Source organism: Pezoporus flaviventris, unplaced genomic scaffold (assembly GCF_033815535.1).
Source record: "Pezoporus flaviventris isolate CSIRO_AGI_PZ_B2104156 unplaced genomic scaffold, CSIRO_AGI_Pfla_v1 ptg000013l, whole genome shotgun sequence".
Taxonomy (NCBI): Eukaryota; Metazoa; Chordata; class Aves; order Psittaciformes; family Psittacidae; genus Pezoporus; species Pezoporus flaviventris.
The window spans coordinates 9671854-9691749 of record NW_026892561.1 but is presented as its reverse complement, the minus strand read 5'-3'; the positions used below and the strand labels follow the sequence as shown (position 1 = coordinate 9691749).

General features: G+C 36.3%; 1 protein-coding gene across 10 annotated transcripts in view; it reads left to right on the top strand.

Annotated features, from left to right (window-relative positions):
* Window positions 1–19896, top strand: part of USP33 (ubiquitin specific peptidase 33) — a 44863-nt gene that overhangs the window by 3988 nt on the left and 20979 nt on the right. For 7 of the 10 annotated variants that reach the window (XR_009743072.1, XM_061451542.1, XM_061451540.1 and 4 more), the window contains exons 2-10: window positions 5586–5649; window positions 6082–6187; window positions 7224–7277; window positions 9348–9410; window positions 11803–11955; window positions 14180–14279; window positions 16824–16893; window positions 18627–18740; window positions 19508–19586. Coding sequence is in view for 9 of the 10 variants with exons in the window: in XM_061451542.1 (XP_061307526.1) it covers window positions 5648–5649; window positions 6082–6187; window positions 7224–7277; window positions 9348–9410; window positions 11803–11955; window positions 14180–14279; window positions 16824–16893; window positions 18627–18740; window positions 19508–19586 (741 nt within the window). In the remaining variant the exon portion in view is untranslated. Of the gene's footprint in view, window positions 1–5585; window positions 5650–6081; window positions 6188–7223; window positions 7278–7792; window positions 8546–9347; window positions 9411–11802; window positions 11956–14179; window positions 14280–16823; window positions 16894–18626; window positions 18741–19507; window positions 19587–19896 lie in introns of those variants that run through there. The other 3 variants (XM_061451539.1, XM_061451538.1, XM_061451544.1) reach the window with 2 other exon arrangements.

Below are 19896 nucleotides of genomic sequence, written 5' to 3'. Positions count from 1 at the left end.
TCTATACAAATGCCTGTAGTATGGGGAACAAACAAGAGGAATTAGAGATGTGTGCTCGTCTATGGGGTTATGATATCATTGGTATCACAAAAACATGGTGGGGTGACTCCTATGACTGGAGTGTTGGAATGAAAGGTGACAGGCCAGACAGGGAGGGGAAGTTGCTATTTATGTTAGGGATAGGCTGGAGAGTATGGAACTCTGTCTAGGGACAGGCGAGCAGTCAACAGAGAGTTTGTGGGTCAGGGTTAAAGGGAGAACAGTGATGGGGGTCATTACTGTGGTGATCTGTTACAGACCGCCTGATCAAGAGGACTCTGTGATGAAGCTCTCTATAGACAGGTAGGAGCAACCTTATGCTTGCAGGCCCTTGTCCTCATGGGGGACTTCAACCGTCTGGGAAGCTAGGGACCAGGCTAGGAAAGCTAAGGCCCAGTTAGAATTGAACTTGGCTAGGTATATTAAGGATAACAGGAAGGGATTCTACAGGTACATAGCAAATAAAAAACAGACTAGGGAGAACGTAGGCCCCCTCAGGAAGCTCTCGAGAGAGCTAGCTGCACAGGATTTGGAGAAGGCTGAGGTTCTGAATGACTTTGCCTCAGTCTTCACTGGCAAAGGCTCTGACCATGCTACCCAAGTCTTCGAAGGCAGATGCAGGAACTGTGAGAGTGAAGACCCTAGACCCACCGTAGTAGAGGATCTGGTCTGAGACCATCTTAAGAGCCTAAACATGCACAAGTCCATGGGACCTGATGAAATCCATCCACGGGTCCTGAAGGAGCTGACAAATGAAGTTGCTAAGCCGCTGGCCATCATATTTGAAAAGTCATGGCAGTTGGGTGAAGTTTCCAACGACTGGAAAAAGGGAAATATAACCCCCATTTTCAAGAAGGGGAAAATGGATGACCTGGGAAATTACAGACCAGTCAGTCTCACCTTTGTGCCTGGCAAAATCTTGGAGCAGATTCTCCTGGAAAGCATGCTAAGGCACATGAAAAACAACAAGGTGCTTGGTGACAGCCAACATGGCTTCACTAAGGGGAAATCCTGCCTGACCAACTTGGTGGCCTTCTATGATGGAAAGGGGTAGAGCAGTTGATGTCATCTACCTGGACTTGCATAAAGCGTTCAACACTGTCCCACACGACATCCTTGTCTCTAAATTGGAGAGACATCAATTTGATGGATGGACCACTCTGTGGATAAAGAACTGGCTGGATGGCCGCACACAGAGAGTTGTGGTCGATGGCTCAATGTCAAGCTGGAGACCAGTGATGAGTAGTGTCCCTAAGGGATCGGTGTTGGGACCAGTCTTGTTTAACATCTTTGTTAGTGACACGGACAGTGGGATTGACTGCACCCTCAGCAAGTTTGCCGATGACACCAAGCTGTGTGGGTCAGTTGATACGCTGGAGGGAAAGAATGCCATCCAGAGGGACCTTGACACGCTTGTGAGGTGGGCTGATGCCAACCTCATGAAGTTTAACCATGCCAAGTGCAAGGTCCTACACCTGGGTCGGAGCAATCCCAGGCACAGCTACAGGTTGGGCAGAGAAGGGATTCAGAGCAGCCCTGGGGAGAAGGACTTGGGGGTCTTGGTCAATGAGAAAATGAACATGAGCTGGCTTCAGTGTGCACTCGCAGCCCAGAAAGCCAACCGTATCCTGGGCTGCACCAAAAGGAGCGTGACCAGCAGGTCGAGTGAGGTGACCCTGCCCCTCTGCTCTGCTCTCGTGAGACCTCACCTGGAGTATTGTGTGCAGTTCTGGTGTCCTCAACATAAAAAGGACATGGAACTGTTGGAACAAGTCCAGAGGAGGGCCCCAGGGATGATCAGGGGACTGAAGCACCTCTCGTATGAAGACAGGCTGAGGAAGTTGGGGCTGTTCAGCCTGGAGAAGAGAAGGCTGCGTGGAGACCTTATGGCAACCTTCCAGTATCTGAAGGGGGCCTGTAAGGATGCTGGGGAGGGACTCTTCATTAGGGACTGTAGTGACAGGACAAGGGGTAATGGGTTAAAACTTAAACAGGGGGAGTTTAGATTGGTTATAAGGAGGAAGTTCTGTTACTGTGAGGGTGGTGAAGCCCTGGAATGGATTGCCCAAGGAAGCTGTGAATGCTCCATCCCTGGCAGTGTTCAAGGCCAGGTTGGACAAAGCCTTGGCTGACATGGTTTAATGTGAGCTGTCCCTGCCCATGGCAAGGGGGTTGGAACTTGATGATCCTAAGGTCCTTTCCAGCCTTCCAACCCTAACTGTTCTATTATTCTATGATGCTTTAAATTACGGTTCACATTTCTCTGGGGAGAATTTTTTTTTCTTCTTAGTGAATGAAAGAATAAACAGGAACAATCCCTCCCCCCTTCCCCCCCCCCCCCCCCCCCCCCCCGCAAACTAAAGTTCAAGATAAGAGTTGCAGGGTTTTTTTTGGCTTTTTTTTTTCCTTTGAAGTATTACTGTTTGTGCATGCACTAAGCAAAAATGTGTTAGAAGTCCTTATTTTGAAGTTGACTACGTAGTATGTATTATGTATATGTATGTATGTAGTGATACTACATATTATGTAATGTAGTATGTATTATAGTAATATAGTGTATATACTGTATATAGTATATAGAGTAATACTACATATTATGAATATGTAGCATTTATTATGTATATATATATGTAGTATGAATATGTATTATAGTTGAATGATGTAGTATGATGCATTGAGATACGTGGGCTGAAACAAACCTTTCAGTGGAGACAAGAGGCTGGCAATAGATTGATGCAACGTTCTCTCCCAGATATATGGGAAGCATTTGATGAGAAGCTTATTGCATGAATGCGATAATGAACAGTTAGTGTGAAAACTTGAGTTCTAATCCCAGTCAAGTTTTACTTCATTGTTAGCCTCACAGTGAAACAAGAATATTTCTTGTATCCTGTATAATGCAGATCCGTGGTTTTCAGCTTGTGATTTTTTTTCTAAGGTTGCTGTGAGACCACAGAGTGCTTCTGAAGTGACCACTGGACATGCAATTGCTGTCTAGAAAATTGTTATTGAGACAGGAATTCTTAAGAGTTCTGCAGTGTGAGAAAGGCTGAAATTACTGATACAGATCCTTTCCAAAGCCTTTCTCTGTCATTGTAATAAAAAAACTTTTGGTTCAGGAAGCCTCAGAGCTTTGAAGTACTCAGAGAAGTTATATATTCTTGTAAAATTTTTATTCTTCTGTAGATGTCTTCTTTTGGTCAGTGGTAGAAATAGGATATTGGGCTAAATGTACCTTTCATCTGACACAGTAGAGCTGTTAATACGAGGTATCTAGGTACTTTACCAGTACAAACTATCACGTATCACTGGGGGCATGAAATGGGGTTATGCTCCAGCTTCAGAAGAGGAGTATAAAATGGAATGTAAGAGAAACTACAGAAGTAGATTATTTTTAATTACTGAATATGTGAAGAAGCAACTTTTGGATGAGGTCAGTGCAGTGCAGAAGCCTGTGAAAAAGAGAATGTGATAATGAGATACATGGGTAGAGGAAGATAAGCAATCTTTTCAAATAGAGTAGGAATTGGTGAAATGAAGGAAGGGCAAGGAGCAAGGGAGGGGCTTAACTCTGGGCTTGCTAGAATTTACAGAGATGAAGGATGAATCGTGGTTTTGAAATTAATTATACGGTTTAAGACTTTAACATGAAGTTTTACAAAATGTGTTATCACAGCGAAGTATATTAAGCTGCCCGGTCATGGCAGTACACTGAGCTATCACGGTTACTTACAGGGTGGAAAGAAGTGTGTAAAAATTCTGTTAATAGAAAGTGAAAGGCCATTCAGCTTTGCCAATGTAGTAACATATAAAGAATCAGTAACATTAAGTAGATTTCTGCAAGGGATGTTCTGCCATATGGACAGGGATAGGGACCACATCTGTGGGGCACGAGTTTCATCATGTTTTGGTCTTTCTCATCATTATTATGAGAAGCGAGATGCAGACTGCACCAATAAACAGAATCTGGTATGAGCAGAAGTCCTGTGGTTGGGTTTGTTCAGCACTGCAGGTCTGGATTTGTGTAGTTCCAGGTGTGAAAAGTAGCTATTAAATACAAATCTGGTAGCATGAGGTAAAGTCTTCATTCATTGCTTTGTAGTACTTGCAATAATGCAGTCGGAAAGCTTCTTATATGGAAAAAAGAAGTAAGCCTAAAGCTTTCCTAATCCATTGTACAAGTCTTCTTAAAGCCCTTGTGTTAAATCAGCATTAATTCACACTGAATTTTTTTCAAGGTTGTCAGGGCTTTATTTGAAACTCCCTTGTACATATTTAATGTTTTAACAGACCTTGCAAAATGCAAAAAAAGAAACATGCATTCATGTTTCCATTTCTGTTCAGAAAAGGAGCTTTACAGTTCAGAGCAGCATGCTAATGTGACTGAAGTTGAGGAAGTTTGGCCTGAAAAAAAATGTAGTTTTTGTATTTGAAATGTCTTTCACATAGATTACGCATGGACACTGAACGGAGGAAATACTTCTCCATCTGCAGCGTGTATTTGAGTAATGCTTTCTAAATGTCATACCGCTGGTCCAGGAAGAGAATTTAGACCTCATCTTGAAAAAAATACTGAATTATTAATTTACTGTAGTATTTCCAGTCTTGTGAGATAAGTTCTTTAATATTTTATTGAACAGCTGTCAACATGATACTCAAAAACACTGAAAGATACACACACACATACTTGAGTATATATATATTTCTGTATAATGCACAAGATTATATATATATTTTAATAAATATATTTAAGTATATAGATGCAGTTACATACATGCATATCTATAATAAATGATGGAAAGTATTGTATATTACTCCTGTACAAATAATACACAATACTTCTATATTATTTGTAAAGGGATGTTTATAGGAATAATATAGACTATTTATACATATACAGGCACATATATAAAAATCCCCATTTGATGGCCAAAGGGAACTGAAATGACTCTTGATTTAAAGCTATCTTATTGCAAGGCAATGAAAGCAAAAGACCAAGTCAAAGATAAACTGAATGTTTACTGGGAAGCGTGTCTGAGATATCTAGTAGGCAAAATTTGGTTTCCCACATGCTGTCAAAGCCCCATGTTACTTAATAATCAAAGGCGTTACTGGTCATACAGTGGAAAGAGCAAACCTAAACCTGCCAAAGCAAGCAGGTGAAGTGGAAAAGGGTGCTGATAATGGCACTAAAGGCTGCGAATAGATCATGGAGTGTGCTTCACTAAGTTAAGATGGAAGTTTAGGTGCAAGTTCTGATAAAAGAATGATAGATTGAACAGATAATAATTGATCAAAGAAAGCTTAAGATTCCTTGGGATTTAGAGAGATTGAGGTATCAGTAATTAAGTGATAAAACGAACAAAGTTCTTGGAAGGTTCTTATCTGCATGTGACAACTGGAGTATTTATACAAAGACAGTGTTACCGAGTTCTGTGTTCTCTTTCTGTAAAGCATCATGGCTTTCTGTGCAACTATCAAAATGGTAATGACAAAGTGACTGTATTTAGCATTCTTTTTCTGATAAGTTTCTGTGTCTGCCTCAGAGGCCTTGTATGGAGAGGGAGGACTCAAACAAAAGAAGAGCTCACCCAGTGTTCAGTGCTACATGTGAGTTGCAAGTTTCAGTTTGCTTTTGATATATCATATACCTGAGTATAGACTGTCTTTGTAAATAAATAAAAAAGCAAGATAAAGTTTCCTTCTCCTTTGACAAACAAGTAATGCATTTTAGCCCTCACAGCTTCAGCACCCTTCAGAAGTGTTGCATAAGATCTCAGGAAGTTAAATAATTAATCCAGACCAGCTTTGCTCCACTCAGGGGATTTAGAAGTCAGCTGTGTTTAATTTGAACTATTGGATTATTTTACTGCTAATGAAGGTATTTATACTAACTTACTTTAAAAAGGCGCATTCTTTTAAAAGTTTTGTGTATGTTGCATGTTAGATATCAAATATTGCTGCCTACTGTAAGGATTGGGCTTTACCCGTTCTTTCTTCTGTTGACAAGTGTTTCTCTGCTCTTGCAAATCTTGTCTATAGGATCATAGAAAATACAGCTTCTAAAATGTCATCACCCAGCAGCAATTGCCCACACTTGGAATCAGTTGGTGAAATAACAAAAGAGGAGTTGATACAGAAATCTCATGTGAGTTACAGCAGCTTACTTTCTTCCTAACACAGTTAACTCTGGTCACTTATTTTAGCTACATATCTTGTCATGTATTATTAGTTATAAGATGCATTGAAGTGTTAACCACTGATAAAATATTCTGTACTAGAATAGTGAGGTTTAAATGAAGTGCAGGAAGAATTATGGTCTTAATAAAACTGAAAAAATATTTTTCAGTACTTATCTGTCCCAGCAGTGTTTTCCAGAGCAAGTAATGTTTTAATGAAACTACTAGTTAAGAGTTAGCATAACAGCAAGATGAACTTTATTTTCAGATACTGATGTATCAGTTATTTGGAATGTTAATGTAATGTAGTATAACTGATTTCGCTCCAAGTAGAAACCCTAACAAAGAAATTGATGCTTAAATTTTTGTTGGACAACATTTCACTTTTTGATGGAGGAGCCACAGTTTGAGAAACTGCCCCTCCCTGAACTCTTGGTTTCCAGCTAGTATTAATAAATGGAACAATTAAAGATCTTGTAACCCGTTTTAGTAGCTGGGAGGTGTCCATGGTGTTAAATTTCTTGATCTGAAAAGTGTAACAGTGAATTTGCTGCCGAGGGGTATAGCATTTCTCTAATGTTGCATCTTTTTTTGTAAAGCTTTGCAGGTAGTGTTGACTTTCTCCAAACGGAAATACACAGTTGTTACAAGTTCTATCACTGTCATTTCTTTTTATAATAAATTTATGGGAAAGACCAGTTTTGATTTTTTGTTTTAATTTTTTATCATAATGTGGTATGATATATGCTTATGCTTTATTTAGAAGAACAATTTTGGGTTTAAAATGAAAACTCAGATCTAAATTGTTAGTAGAAAAATATGCTCATCTTAAGATTATGAAGCAACCCAAAAATTGTGCTGGCTATCAATACATCATTTGTTTTGTCTTTAAATTATTCAGCTGGTACTGAGCTTCCAGTGTTTTTTCTTCTTTTGTCTAGAAGTCATGGCTTACTGGTGAAGGTAAATTAAATAATACTTTGCTTGTGTGTGTAACTTTACTAGGGCACTTGTCAGGACTGTAAAGTCAGAGGACCCAACCTTTGGGCGTGCTTAGAGGTAAGTTGTTCTTTTCTATAGTAGGATCCTTTTCTAGTAATCTGTGGATAAAGTTGGTAGTATTTTTTTTTTTTTAAGAAAACAACTATAATGAAGTTCTTTAGTTTCTTCAAGTTATTATTTAAAAGCAAAACCTGTTCTGCAGTTCTTTATTTTTGAAATTATGTACCCTCTGTCAGGTACCTATTCCTTGTAGTTTAACAATAGTGAGTAATGTTTAAGGTTTCTTCCTGAGTTACAATATTTTTTAGCTCTTTAAAAACCAGAAAAATATATTTACTCTTTTCTCCATGTATGTAGATCTTAAGAATAATATATTATTCTGAAACAAATTTTAGTGTATTTTTCTGTAAGTCTCTTAGCATTTGTAGTAATAATATCTAGCAATAAATGTTGATTTTTTTTTTAGCATAAACATACATTCTGACTTCTGTATTCTTAATCAAAACAAAGAAAAACCCACCTTATTTTAAAACTTGTAGAAGTTTATATAAACATTCTTCAAACTCTGTATGTTTGTTTTTTTTTACAGTCTTTACAATGGATATAGTTCTTTAGTTCTTATTGAAATAAGCTTTTGTCTTATGCTTCTTGCTGTCTACAAAACATGTAGTTTTCAGTGTATTAAAAAAAAAGCTCTGAAAATGTTGCTTCTGATTGATATCAACAGGAAAATATGTAGCTAATTTATTTTGTGAATGTCTCGCAAGTTCTTCAGACATACAGCTGTTTCCAGAGACTGAAATTCTGCTCTCATAGGCTTGACTTAATACATTGGCAACTACTGTCTAAGTTGTGCCATGAAGATTTCTAGGCTGAGATGCCAACCTTTATGTGTATGCATGAGGATTTTTAAAAATCTACTTCATTAGTTTCCTTTTAATGGAATTTGGTAACAGTTAGGAGATCAGATTATATTGCTCCTTTTATGAATAAGACATAGAAATGAAAGAGGAAGGAACCAGTGTTTAATGTGTATTTCTTAGATGTCTTGAAGTTTTTAATTACATACAATAAATCTCTTGGGAGTAGGAAGAGGTGTTCAGGAATGCATCAACCTGACAGGTGGGGAAACAGTGTGAAGCTTAAAACATATTTTGTATTTCTCGCTTAGAGCTCTTAAACTGTTACTGAAAAACTCAGTTTCATACCAACATTTCCATAGGAGAGTTTTGTAATTGCAGTAGGACACTTAGTGTCATGCTGTGATATATCTCCTCTTGGATGAATTGGCATCTTGTCTTCACCTTTTTCATTAGAAAAATATGGTGAGATCCCAGCATGTTAATTATCTGTAATTTAACAAATATCTGTGGTTATTTAATATAGAAAATTGACTGTGTTCAGCTGCTATTTGATTGTATAAATTAACATGCTTAATTATACAGATAACATGCTGTACCCTCCTGATTGTCTTGACTCATGCAAATGAGGAATTAATGAAAATTGCCTGAAGATTGGCAGCTGCAAGATTCCACACTCAACTCAGCCAAATATGTTTTGCAATTAGCACAATTAAAATCAACAATTATTTTGCATGTTATAATTAGAATGTAGTAAGTATTTAACCATATAGTGCTGCAAATGTATCTATAGGTGAAAAAACTAATAAATGTGAAGTAATACTTTGAAATACAGGCCCTGCAGATAGGGGCTTACAGGCATGTTTGTATGAATGTGTCATGTTTGAGGCTGTTGCAATTCAGTATTTTAGAAACTGGGCTAACTTTATATTTTCTGTAACCATCGCTATCAAATCATGAATTATAACAAATATGTGTTGACTTTAATGCGAATAAATATATCAAATGGGCCAAAAATTATATTCCAAACACATTAAACATCTAACACCACCCATCGGTGAGAGGAGTTGAGTTAAATCTTGCAGCATTCTTAGTTGCTTTAGGTGATATTTAACACTTTGCGTGCATGTCTCTTGGTTTGCATAGGACTCTGCAAGTTTGAAATATGAATGAATTTTTTAAAGGGTTTGGCAGTATATTCCTATTCTGTAAGCCTGTTTGACAACACTTTTTAATTCTGTGTATTTCCTCATACCTTACTCAACAGAACAGATGTACATACGTTGGCTGTGGTGAATCCTATGTTGATCACAGTACTACTCATTCCCAGGTATGTACATTAGTTAGTAACAGTTACTTGAAGCAGTGAAGTAAGAGTTAGAGAACTTTTTTACTCATTTTGGTGAAGTCAATAACATGTGTAAATGTAACTGGAAGCTTGATTTGTTATCAAAGTTGTTCGTCTATAAAAGCAGGTCTTGCTAATGTAGGAGCATGTGTGTTTACAGTCTTTTTTGCAGCTGCATAATTATGTAATTCTGACATTGTACTCTGTAAAAACATGGTGAAAATTAGAAAAGCAACAACAATTAGTGATGATTTTCAAGATGCATAGGCAAAAGATTTCTTGAGTACTTCCACTTATATGAAGTATTTCACTTTTCAGTCTAACTTTTTACAGTTGTGGCTGCCTTATAGAAGGCAGTTGGATTAATGAAGATAAGAGCTGAACAGGTGTAATGAAGTATAAATTACCAGAAACAGGTGCTTTGTTTCTGTGTTATGTTTCCTGTTCCAGTGGCTACAGATGAAGAAACTGTAGACTGAGCCAGGCATGTCCTTTCCTGCTATTCCCCGATTTTTTTGATCCAGCTTGGTAGAAGCAGTGGAGTGTGTGCTCTAAGCTCCCCAGCCTGTCAAATTCTAGCAAGGTTGGACAGCTTGAGTGCATCTGTTTGGGTCTTAAAATCACTGTCTGTTCTGTGCACACACATGTACAAGCAAATCATTTGCCAAAATGAAGCAAAGGAGATGTATCATTCTCTCTTAACAAATAGCTGAGGACAGAAGGATGGCAGTTTTATTAACATGTCATTTCACAATTGCCGACTTTGCAATTAAATTATATTCTTACTTCTACTTTACAGTTGTTTGGTCGGAAAATACATCTAAGGTTCTACACTGAGCAATTTTTGGTCCCTAAAAATGCTAACAGTCCCCCCCTTGAATATGAAAATGAACAAATGGTATATATCAGGAGTTTACCAGAAATATTTTATGTCTGCATTGTACCACCAGTCCTGATTTTTTCCCCAGGCAGGGCCTTGATTATGTTTTTGTACAAATTGATAACACATTAATATAAATCTATCTAAATAATATCTTTTTGTTTAGCCAACTGTTTAAGCTGAATTACAGTTCTAAGGCTTTTGCAATAGATACATATATAAGCTGCTTGTAGTTCAGTTGTAGAACAGATGGTCCCTGATTTTCTTGCATACAATTTTATACCTCTTGGCTTTCTGCAGTATTTTATTCCTGTTTTACATGCTGTTTTAGAATGTTACTTACTTGCCAGGTAAGAAAGGGCTTGAGTAGTCTTCTTGCTGTTGATGACATCATTTTCTTCATTATCCTCTTCTGGGATATGAGCCCTCTTCTGGGTTGCCTCACCCTCCAGTAAACGGCTCAATAAACTCACTGAGAGAAACAAGGTTGACATGAATCAGTTCATTGTGCGCACTTCAAGAAAATTAATAAGCTGTTGCTCTGAAGACTTGTAATTATTTATGCAGCTGAAGCTGCAGAATCAAGCTTATTCTCATTATCAAAATTGTCTGAGATATTGATGTAATCTGATGGTTTTTAGTAGGGGGAGGGCTACTTAATGAAATTGTAGCCCAGAGTTTATATTAAAAATACTGTTCTTGTGCAAGGCTGTATAAAATGAGGGGAGGAGGAACTTTGGGCATCCTGCCACAGTCGCAATATTTTCCTGACTTCTAGCAAATCCATCATTGTCTTTAAATCTGGCTGATGCTGATATATAAAGAAGAAATACAGGAAGGATTGGTGTAAATATTTGGAGAATGATAGCAACTCAGTACACTGTCTTACAGTAAGCAAAAAGGTTAAAAAAAGAAAGGTGAAAATTAGAACAATAAAAATATTCTCCCATCTGTCAAATTTTTACATTGCTTCACCGTCTGAAGCTGTCAACAAATAACTGAGTCTAGAATATATGTTTTGTTATGAGCACCTGGTACTGTAACTCAACTAAGATTCTTATCTTACTGTTCTGATTGATTGTTAAATAGCTTGGATTTTCTACAACAAACCTGTAGAAACAAATACTGCCCTTATTATAGAGGAGGCAGCTGCTGTTATGACGAATAGGAGACATTCCTGGAAAACTGGTTTGTTGTGAATGTTAATGCTTCTGACAATAGGCTTTCTTCTTACTTTTCTAATTGCACAGAGGCATGTTGGATATGACAGTGGCTCTAGGTTCTGACTGTGGCTTGTTGCTAATTAGTGACTTGTACTAAAAATGAGTGTTGGAGAGTTTGTGCTCCAATTTCAGTAATTGCTGGTTTTTAATATTCTAACATATTTGTTTCATTGTTGAAAGATGTAGAATTTTAATACTTCTAGCTTGCATGTATCAGTATTTAATTATTCTGAATTTCTGAATCACAGTTTTGATTTTTGTTCTGTTTTAGGAGACAAAACACTGTCTGACTGTCAACCTTACTACACTCCGTGTTTGGTGTTATGCCTGTAGTAAGGAAGTATTCCTGGATAGAAAATTAGGATCTCATTCTCCTCTACCAAATGCAAGACTGTCTCACCAAGCGCAAGAAAATAGTGTGCAGGTATTTTTTAATCCAGTGAAACAAAAGCACCTGTAGCTTTGCATTAAGCATTGTGTCTTCCCCCAGATGAGACACTGACCTTTCCTCCTTTCTTGTGGATAAACTTCATTAATTTCTATTTTCATAAAATTTCTTTAAAAAGACAGTGCCCAGCTTCTATGTTCTGTCTCTGTGTACTGCATGCTTCCTAAAAATGCTTTTTTCATCTTATTGTGTAATAGTTTGTAATCTGCATTAAACTGTAAGGTACAGAAAAAGCATAGAGTTAAAATTAAGGTCACAAGATTGGAACAGTTCACCTGTGCTTCCTCATTTCCACCTCTTGAAAATGTTTTTTCCAGAAGTCACTAGAGTAATTGCTGGCTAACTTCCAAGGAGCAAAAATGCTTTCATATGTATTTATGGATACTTGCCTAAGATACAAATTCATTCATACAACCAGAGTATTTTTAGTGAAATATATGCTAATTGTTAATCTGATTCAGCTAGTCATATAAGACACTTAAAGGGATTCCTGTGGCTTAGAGCATGTCTATAGTTCTGAGAAATTACTGAAAAGGTGTTGATTTTTGTGTATGTGTGTGGGAGAGTTTTTCTGGTGCAGTGGTATACACACAAACACTCCTGAATAGTTAGGAATTTAACTACTATGCAAGAATTTACTAAGAAGGCAATAGTAATCTGTGTATATTCTATATGTGCGTGTAATTTCGATGTAGAATGACAAATACATTGTGTTAGATACATGTGGAAAAATTGGTATCAAACTAGAGGTTAAGAGAATGCTATTAGTGTTCTGTGGCACTAGAACAGTGCCAAGAAGGAAAATACGTCCAGTATCAGGGGTGTTCAAGTTAATTGAGTAAAACACAGGTTTAAGATAGTACTGTTTTACATGATCATGGTGTCAAAGACTTTATAAAGTGCTTAGCTGTTCCTAACTACACATTTATTAACCTTTAACATAGTAACTGATGAGTAAAATAATGAATAAAGGATTAGGTAGTATTGGAGAAAAGTTAAAGGAAAAAAAAATAGCAAAGCAGATTTACGCAGAGCGCTTTGAAATATGCTGTTTGCTTGTCTTGTTCTCGGATTTCAACAATTTTTAAGTTTGTCTTGTTATTTTGTTACATTCTAGTTCCACTAGGCTTTACTAACATTGATACTGTTCACTCTGGTAATATATTTTGTAGGAAAGTGCTGTCACGGAGATAGTTGTGCTGTAATTTCTTAAGTGTAAATGTCATAACGCAAATAATCTGGAAAAAAAGGTGTTATTTCTTTATCTCATATTTAATGGACTTATATAAAAATTACAGGTAACAGTTAAAACTGACACAGGTGTGAGTACAGTATTTCTAAAATTGTTTTGCTTGAGCTAGGGAAGAGGTACCATGGTGCACAGACTAGGGCTGGACAGAAAGATGGGCAGATTTTCAGTGTGTAGAAGGGGCATCCTTTAATATTTGCATGTTTAAGGTTAGTATTTAATATGAATGTTATCTGATAATTTTCTCATAAAATGCCACAAACTCATTTGGAATAGTTCCATTAGAATATTATTTTTTTAATATCTGTTGTCCAGAATTTCTGGTGACTTGATATAAAGCTGCCTTCAGAAGCCTGAACTTCTGTTATACTTAACATGTTCTAATCTTCCAAGGAAATGGGTATAATATACAGAAGAAATCAGTAGAACTTATAAAGTCTGTCAAATGTTTTGTTAAGAATTTTTATTGATGCGCTCACAAAGAGCTTATCATGCAGTAGATATCTGCCTGCCTAATACTTTGTTCTTCATTTTGCTTCAAGTGGTTTCATTTGTCTTCCTTAAATGTAGTGAGCCATCTGGTGGCACATCAAAATCATATACACTAACTTTTATGTGATGCTTGCTGTATTAGCTTTTCAGTGCTGGCTTATTGTATGTAATTGAAAGGAAAGAAATACTGTAATTTGCTTTGTTTTGACTCTTCAGCTGTTGGCATAAAATCATGCAGTGTTGTCAGTGCTAATCTGAAAACAAAAATGTGTGGTTTTCTTTAGTAAACTTTCTCAGGATAGCTATGAAATCCTATTATTTATGTGCAGTGAGATTTCGAAATGGGTTCACATAACTTTTAGTTCCTAGATTTGTTGATGAAATTATATGTGAGCTTAATTAAGAGGAAAATCGATAAATGCAAGTAAATATACTTTTTTTTTCTTCTTTTCTCATAAGGATTTTAAAATACCTAGTAATCCCACACTGAAGATTCCACTAGCAGCTGTATTTGATGACTTGGATATAGAAGTGGAAGAAGATGAGTTAAAGACTAGAGGTAATAAAAGCAAACTCCAGTGCTTTATTGACCTTTCTTGTGTTTATATGTCTCCAAGTCTTTTCTCCAGTTATATATTAACTCTCTTCTAAGTGGAAGCAGTCTTCACTTACCTTCAGAACAGGGGCTGTGGTGATAAGTGCAGTGCACCTGGACAAGCAGCAACAAAAAAAAAATGCACGTTGGAGTAATTTTCAGTGTAGCTGGTGTTCTAGCCACACTGGTGAAAGTAGTTTTTTATGAAGTATTTTTATTTTATAAAACACAGAAAATGTTTTCTCGTGTCCTAAAAGGTTCTTGATTTCAATGCTGTCCTGCGTTTTGCTAACCCTTTTCTGAGACTGTAGTATCCCAGTATGGGTTTCTTGAGTTTTTTATTTGGTTGTTTTGGGGTTTTTTTTTGGTGTTTTGTTTTGGGTTTATGGGTTTTGGGTTTTGTTTTTTTGGTTTGTTTTTTTTTTCCCCTTTCCCTTTCAGTAATGGATTTTAAGTGCGGCCAAACTTCCTGGTATAAAATGTTACCCCACCCTAATATTAAACTGTTGTAAAGATGAAAACGAGAGTGGATGAAACCCTGAGCAGTGAGGCCTTAATTTCTTAATTCATAAGAGAACATAATAATTATTATTCCATATAAGTCTCAGATTTTTATAGATTTTTTTTTAAAGTTATGTGCATTTGTTTAATCTATTGAACTGTTTTTATCTCAGCCCACAAGTGTTCTCATTTTTACTGTTATGATTTTCTCCCCTGTCCTACTATGAGGGAATGAGCAACCAGCTGTGTGGTGCTTAATAGCTGGCTGTGGTTAAACCACAGCAATGGATCTCATTTCTCCTTTACTGCCTAAAGCTCTACTACCAGCTTTAGGTCTCCTAAGCCTGCTGGCATTGGCCAGAAAAAAAACTACTTTGCCCCTTCTGTTATCTGGCACAGTCTTTCTCAATATGTCGCCACCCCACTTATTTGCCATCTGCTCTTAGATCATTAAACCATGTGTTTAGTCCCAGTTAATTTCTCCTACCAATGTGCGTATTTGTATATCTTCTTGTCCTATTAATATTTTTGGGAATGTAACTTGTATAAATGTAACTTACAAGTAGAATTGCATCGAAGTTCCAGTAATATTGGTGTGACTGTGTTAATACATTCTTCAAATTAAAGGAAAAAAATTCTTTAGCTCCATTTTAACTTTGTTCTTAGAAATTGTTTTGAAATAATTTTATGAAGCAAACATTAGAATATACTTTTGCAAGAAAAGAAGTCTCTTCAAAAACTTTACTTGCAACACAGCAGGCTGGAGAACTGCAGTGAGAGTGTGCTTCTGATATATCTTCTGCTGTTAAGTAAAATAAAAAAAATCCTGTAACTGTTCTTACTTTCCAGTTTCAGTAAGAATGACCATTCTTTATGTAGCAGAAATCAGAAGGGGCATAATGCAAGTTCAAATGTAGGAATTCCATTCAGACAGATAGAAGAATCTTTCAAAACTTCATTTTTAAGTTTTGTGTATTAGAAAATTCAGCTGAAGTAATCAAACATGTTTTATAGATGTAAAAGGTTTGTCTTACAATGTCTTATTTTTCTGCCATGGACTCAAATGATTGGGTAGGTCCTATACTTTAAGGATTTCATAGAGCCAATGGTGTTGACTGCTGAATATATTGTTTTCCATTTCCAGTCTTGTTGATTCTTTGCTTATAAATGTAACATTTTTTAATACAAAAGCAATTTTATTTTAAAACAAACAGATTATTTAAACACCTCAGTAGCTACAAATAGTCCATTTTTTTAATTGAGGTCATATAATACTTATGACTTGTTTAAATAGCCTCTCCTCAGATATTTAGAGAATGTTTTCCATGACTCCATAATCACTGCAAGAATATACATGAATTGTATCTTTTATGTGTGTGGAAAAACTACATGAGTGTATCAGTAAAGAAAGTAAACAATCTGGGCTCGAAAGTAAATTCTGTGAGAAAGGCTAAACTGAGCAGTCTGTGTTTCAGAGTACGCGTATATAATTGGCATGGAAAAAGACTGATTCTAGGTAATTCTGATTCTGGAATAATCACATGCTGAGTAGGTTTTGCATGTTTAGTGTAATCTGACTGCTTGCATGAACTAGAGACAGAAGAACTAAATCTTTCTTGAGAAGCTTTTGGTAGTATGGCTACGAATGAAGCATAGCAACAATTTTATTGAACAGGTAAATCATTAAGTTCAAGTAAAACATAAATATTGATAAACATTTTATATTGAAATCTGCTGCTGTCATAAAGCATCAAAAGTTAGTAAGATGAAATACAATTTACTTGTCTGAAGTGCTTTAGTCAGCCAAAATCAAAACACTTAATTACTAATTCTATTTACATTAGTATTCCTTTAGGAGTCCTATGTTTCTTTTAGTTACAACTCTGCATTATAATTGGCATCAGAAGTGTTACATAAGTATTTTAATTAGTACATATTTTCTAGGAAGTGTTTTCCTTAACATGTATTGGATTAACAGACTTGCTGAATGTTCATTCTTTTTCTCAGGTCTAACAGGATTAAAAAATATTGGAAACACTTGTTACATGAATGCAGCTTTACAAGCTCTTTCCAACTGGTAAGGAAAATTATTGTAAATGTATTTTATATTTGCTTACTCATGCATTTGGTAAGGATGGACTTAATGAATTTTAAGGGCTGCACTACTATGGAAGAATGCATATATTTGTTAAATCTCAGTCATATCCTACAAACAGTTGTGTTACTGACTGATAGGGTTAAAAAAAAAAAGCATTATGGCGTATGGGTTGCTCAGCTTTTTCCCTGTTTCATTATAGTTCTTCACTGTCCTAAATAAAAAATATATGCAGTTCTACAAATAAGAAGAAAATCTGGTAAAAGCTTGGGTTTTCTTTTCTGTTAGAGAAGAAATCAAAGCAAATGCATAAACATAAATCCTAATTAAAAAAAGAGAGACATATTAAGATCAAAAGCTCCAAATTCAGTCCTTACAAACAATACATCTGGGACACTCTGTGCTAAATCATCTCAGGAACTGCTAGAATGCAAAATCGTGTCATCCCATGAGGGTACCAGACAAGTTCATAAAGGAGAAATCTACAAAAGCTGAAGATATAAAAACACTAGAAATGGTTAGGCAGGGACAGTACTTGAGTATATATCATGAATACTTACTTTGCGCATCTGATTTTGGCTGAAATCCATGACGGGACCCAGGGCTAAGTAGACCTCACTGACATCCTTAGTTGAGGGAGAGGAGAACTAAAGAAAATCTCCTTAGAAGGTAAAAAAGTAGACAAGGCATCTAATAATGAGGAAGTTACTTAGTTGAAAAATTCCAAATTTTGCAGTTACTCTGGGAAATTTCTTTTCTTGGATGAAAATAGATCCAATCTATTTGACGGACTGTGACTTCAAAAGGGGATTGAAGGGAATGGAGAGGGTATGCGAGTTGGCAAAACTGTATGAAGTAAACAGATAAATCATTTAGGTATAAATTACTGACCTACAAACATAGAATCATCATAGAAGCAAGGAACAGTTTGGGTTGGAAGGGTCCTTAAAGCTCATCTAGTTCCACGCTCCTGCCATGGGCAGGGTCACCTTCCGCTAGACCAGGTTGCTCAAAGCCCCATCCAACCTAGCCTTCAACACTGCCAGGGATGGAGCAGCCACAGCTTCTCTGGGCAGTCTGTGCCAGTGTCTCATCACTCTTACAGGGAAGAACTTCTTCCAGATATCTAAATCTACCTTCTTTCAATTTGAAACCATTCCTGCTTGTCTTACCTCTGTATGCCCTTGTAAACGTCCCTCTCCAGCTTTCTTGTAGATCCCCTTTAGATAAAGGAAGGGCTGCTTTGAAGTCTCCCTGGAGCTTTCTGTTCTCCAGGCTAAACAACCCCAGCTCTCTCTGCCTGTATTCCTGGGAGAGGTGCTCCAGCCCGCTCATTATATTTGTGGCTGTCCTCTGGATTCATTCTGACAAGTCCACATCCTGGTTATCTTGAGGTTATGAGAGCTGAACACAGTACTTCAGGTGGGGTTCTCATGGGGGCAGAGTAGACAGGGAAAATCACCTTGCATTTGAATCCCACAGCTCTGGTGCTTTCACAAATGTCAGTATGTGTTTGAGGAGCAGTGTTGCTGTATTGCTGAAGTTATCCTACTAAGAAATGTTTGGTTGTAACATTTAAGGATGTAGGAAACAGAGTTGTTCAATTACAATAGTATTACACTTTTTTTTTCCAATAATCTTATGTGAAATGCAGATTTCATCTTGTATTTTAACAACCTGAAAAAAAACCACCCTATTTTCTTCTTTTTAATCAGTCCACCTTTGACACACTTTTTTCTTGACTGTGGAGGCTTAGCCCGGACAGATAAGAAACCAGCAATTTGTAAAAGTTACCTCAAGCTGATGACAGAACTTTGGCACAAAAGCAGGTATTGTATCCTTTTAGGGTTTAAATGGTTATAAATAAACTCCAGAGTCAGGACAGATTAATGCCTCCTTCCCAGGGTTCTAATTTTTATTCTGTATCACCAAATTACTCTTATAAATTAAGGAAGGAGAGACTAAGTTGCAGGATTAAAACACTCCTTATAACCTGTTTGTTTCCATAGCTACCAAAGATGGTACAAATAATTGATGTACATTCTTCTAGTAAGGAAGTTCTAACAAGAAGTAGATGATAAACACTATGCAAAGTAGTATTAAGCTTTCAAAAATTGTTTATATGTACCAGAAATATATCTAAAATGTTCAACTACTTTATCTCTGTGTTCTTCATTCTGTCTCAATGTTTTATCAGTTTCTCATATTTCTTTATATGGAATTTCTGTTATCTCTGCCTAAGAAAATACTTCAAAATATAAATACAAAGATAGAGAAACAGTAACTGTGCATAGTGCCAAGTGTATGCCTGATCTGTCATCTAATTCTCTAGTAAGAAATGTGGCCTAAAAGGCTTGATACAGTCTCTGTTTCTGTTAGATGACTGATTTAAAAAAAAAAACGCCACCAAAAAAAAACCAAGTATAGTTAATAATTCAATACCAGTATTATATTGGTTAAGATTAATACTACTGGTGTTATACATGTTACAGTTGAGTTGCAGGCAAACTTATGATCCCAGTAAAGATAGAAAATTCCATTTAAATGCTTGGTTTTTTATATATATTTACATATTTAAAACTTTTTCTTTCTTTAGACCTGGTTCTGTTGTTCCTACTGGTTTATTTCAAGGAATTAAAACTGTTAATCCTACATTTCGAGGCTACTCTCAACAGGTAAAACCTTCTGATCTAAAATCTGCCTAAGCTGTAAAATTCTTATTTTGAAATCTAATGCTTGAGATACCATGCTTCCTATATTTGTTGAAAGCAATAGCAACATAAACTATATGCTTCAAATGTAGATCAACTGAAATGGAAAATGGAACCAGCAGCAGTTAAGTCAGGTTTTATGTTCATTGGTATCAAATTCTTTAAAGGCCTTCAGCTTCTGAGAATAACTCATGTCCCAGAAAACAAAATAAAGGTGTTTAAAAATAAAAAAAAGTATAACAGATTTTAAGTATTTGTTACCAGTTATGGTTTC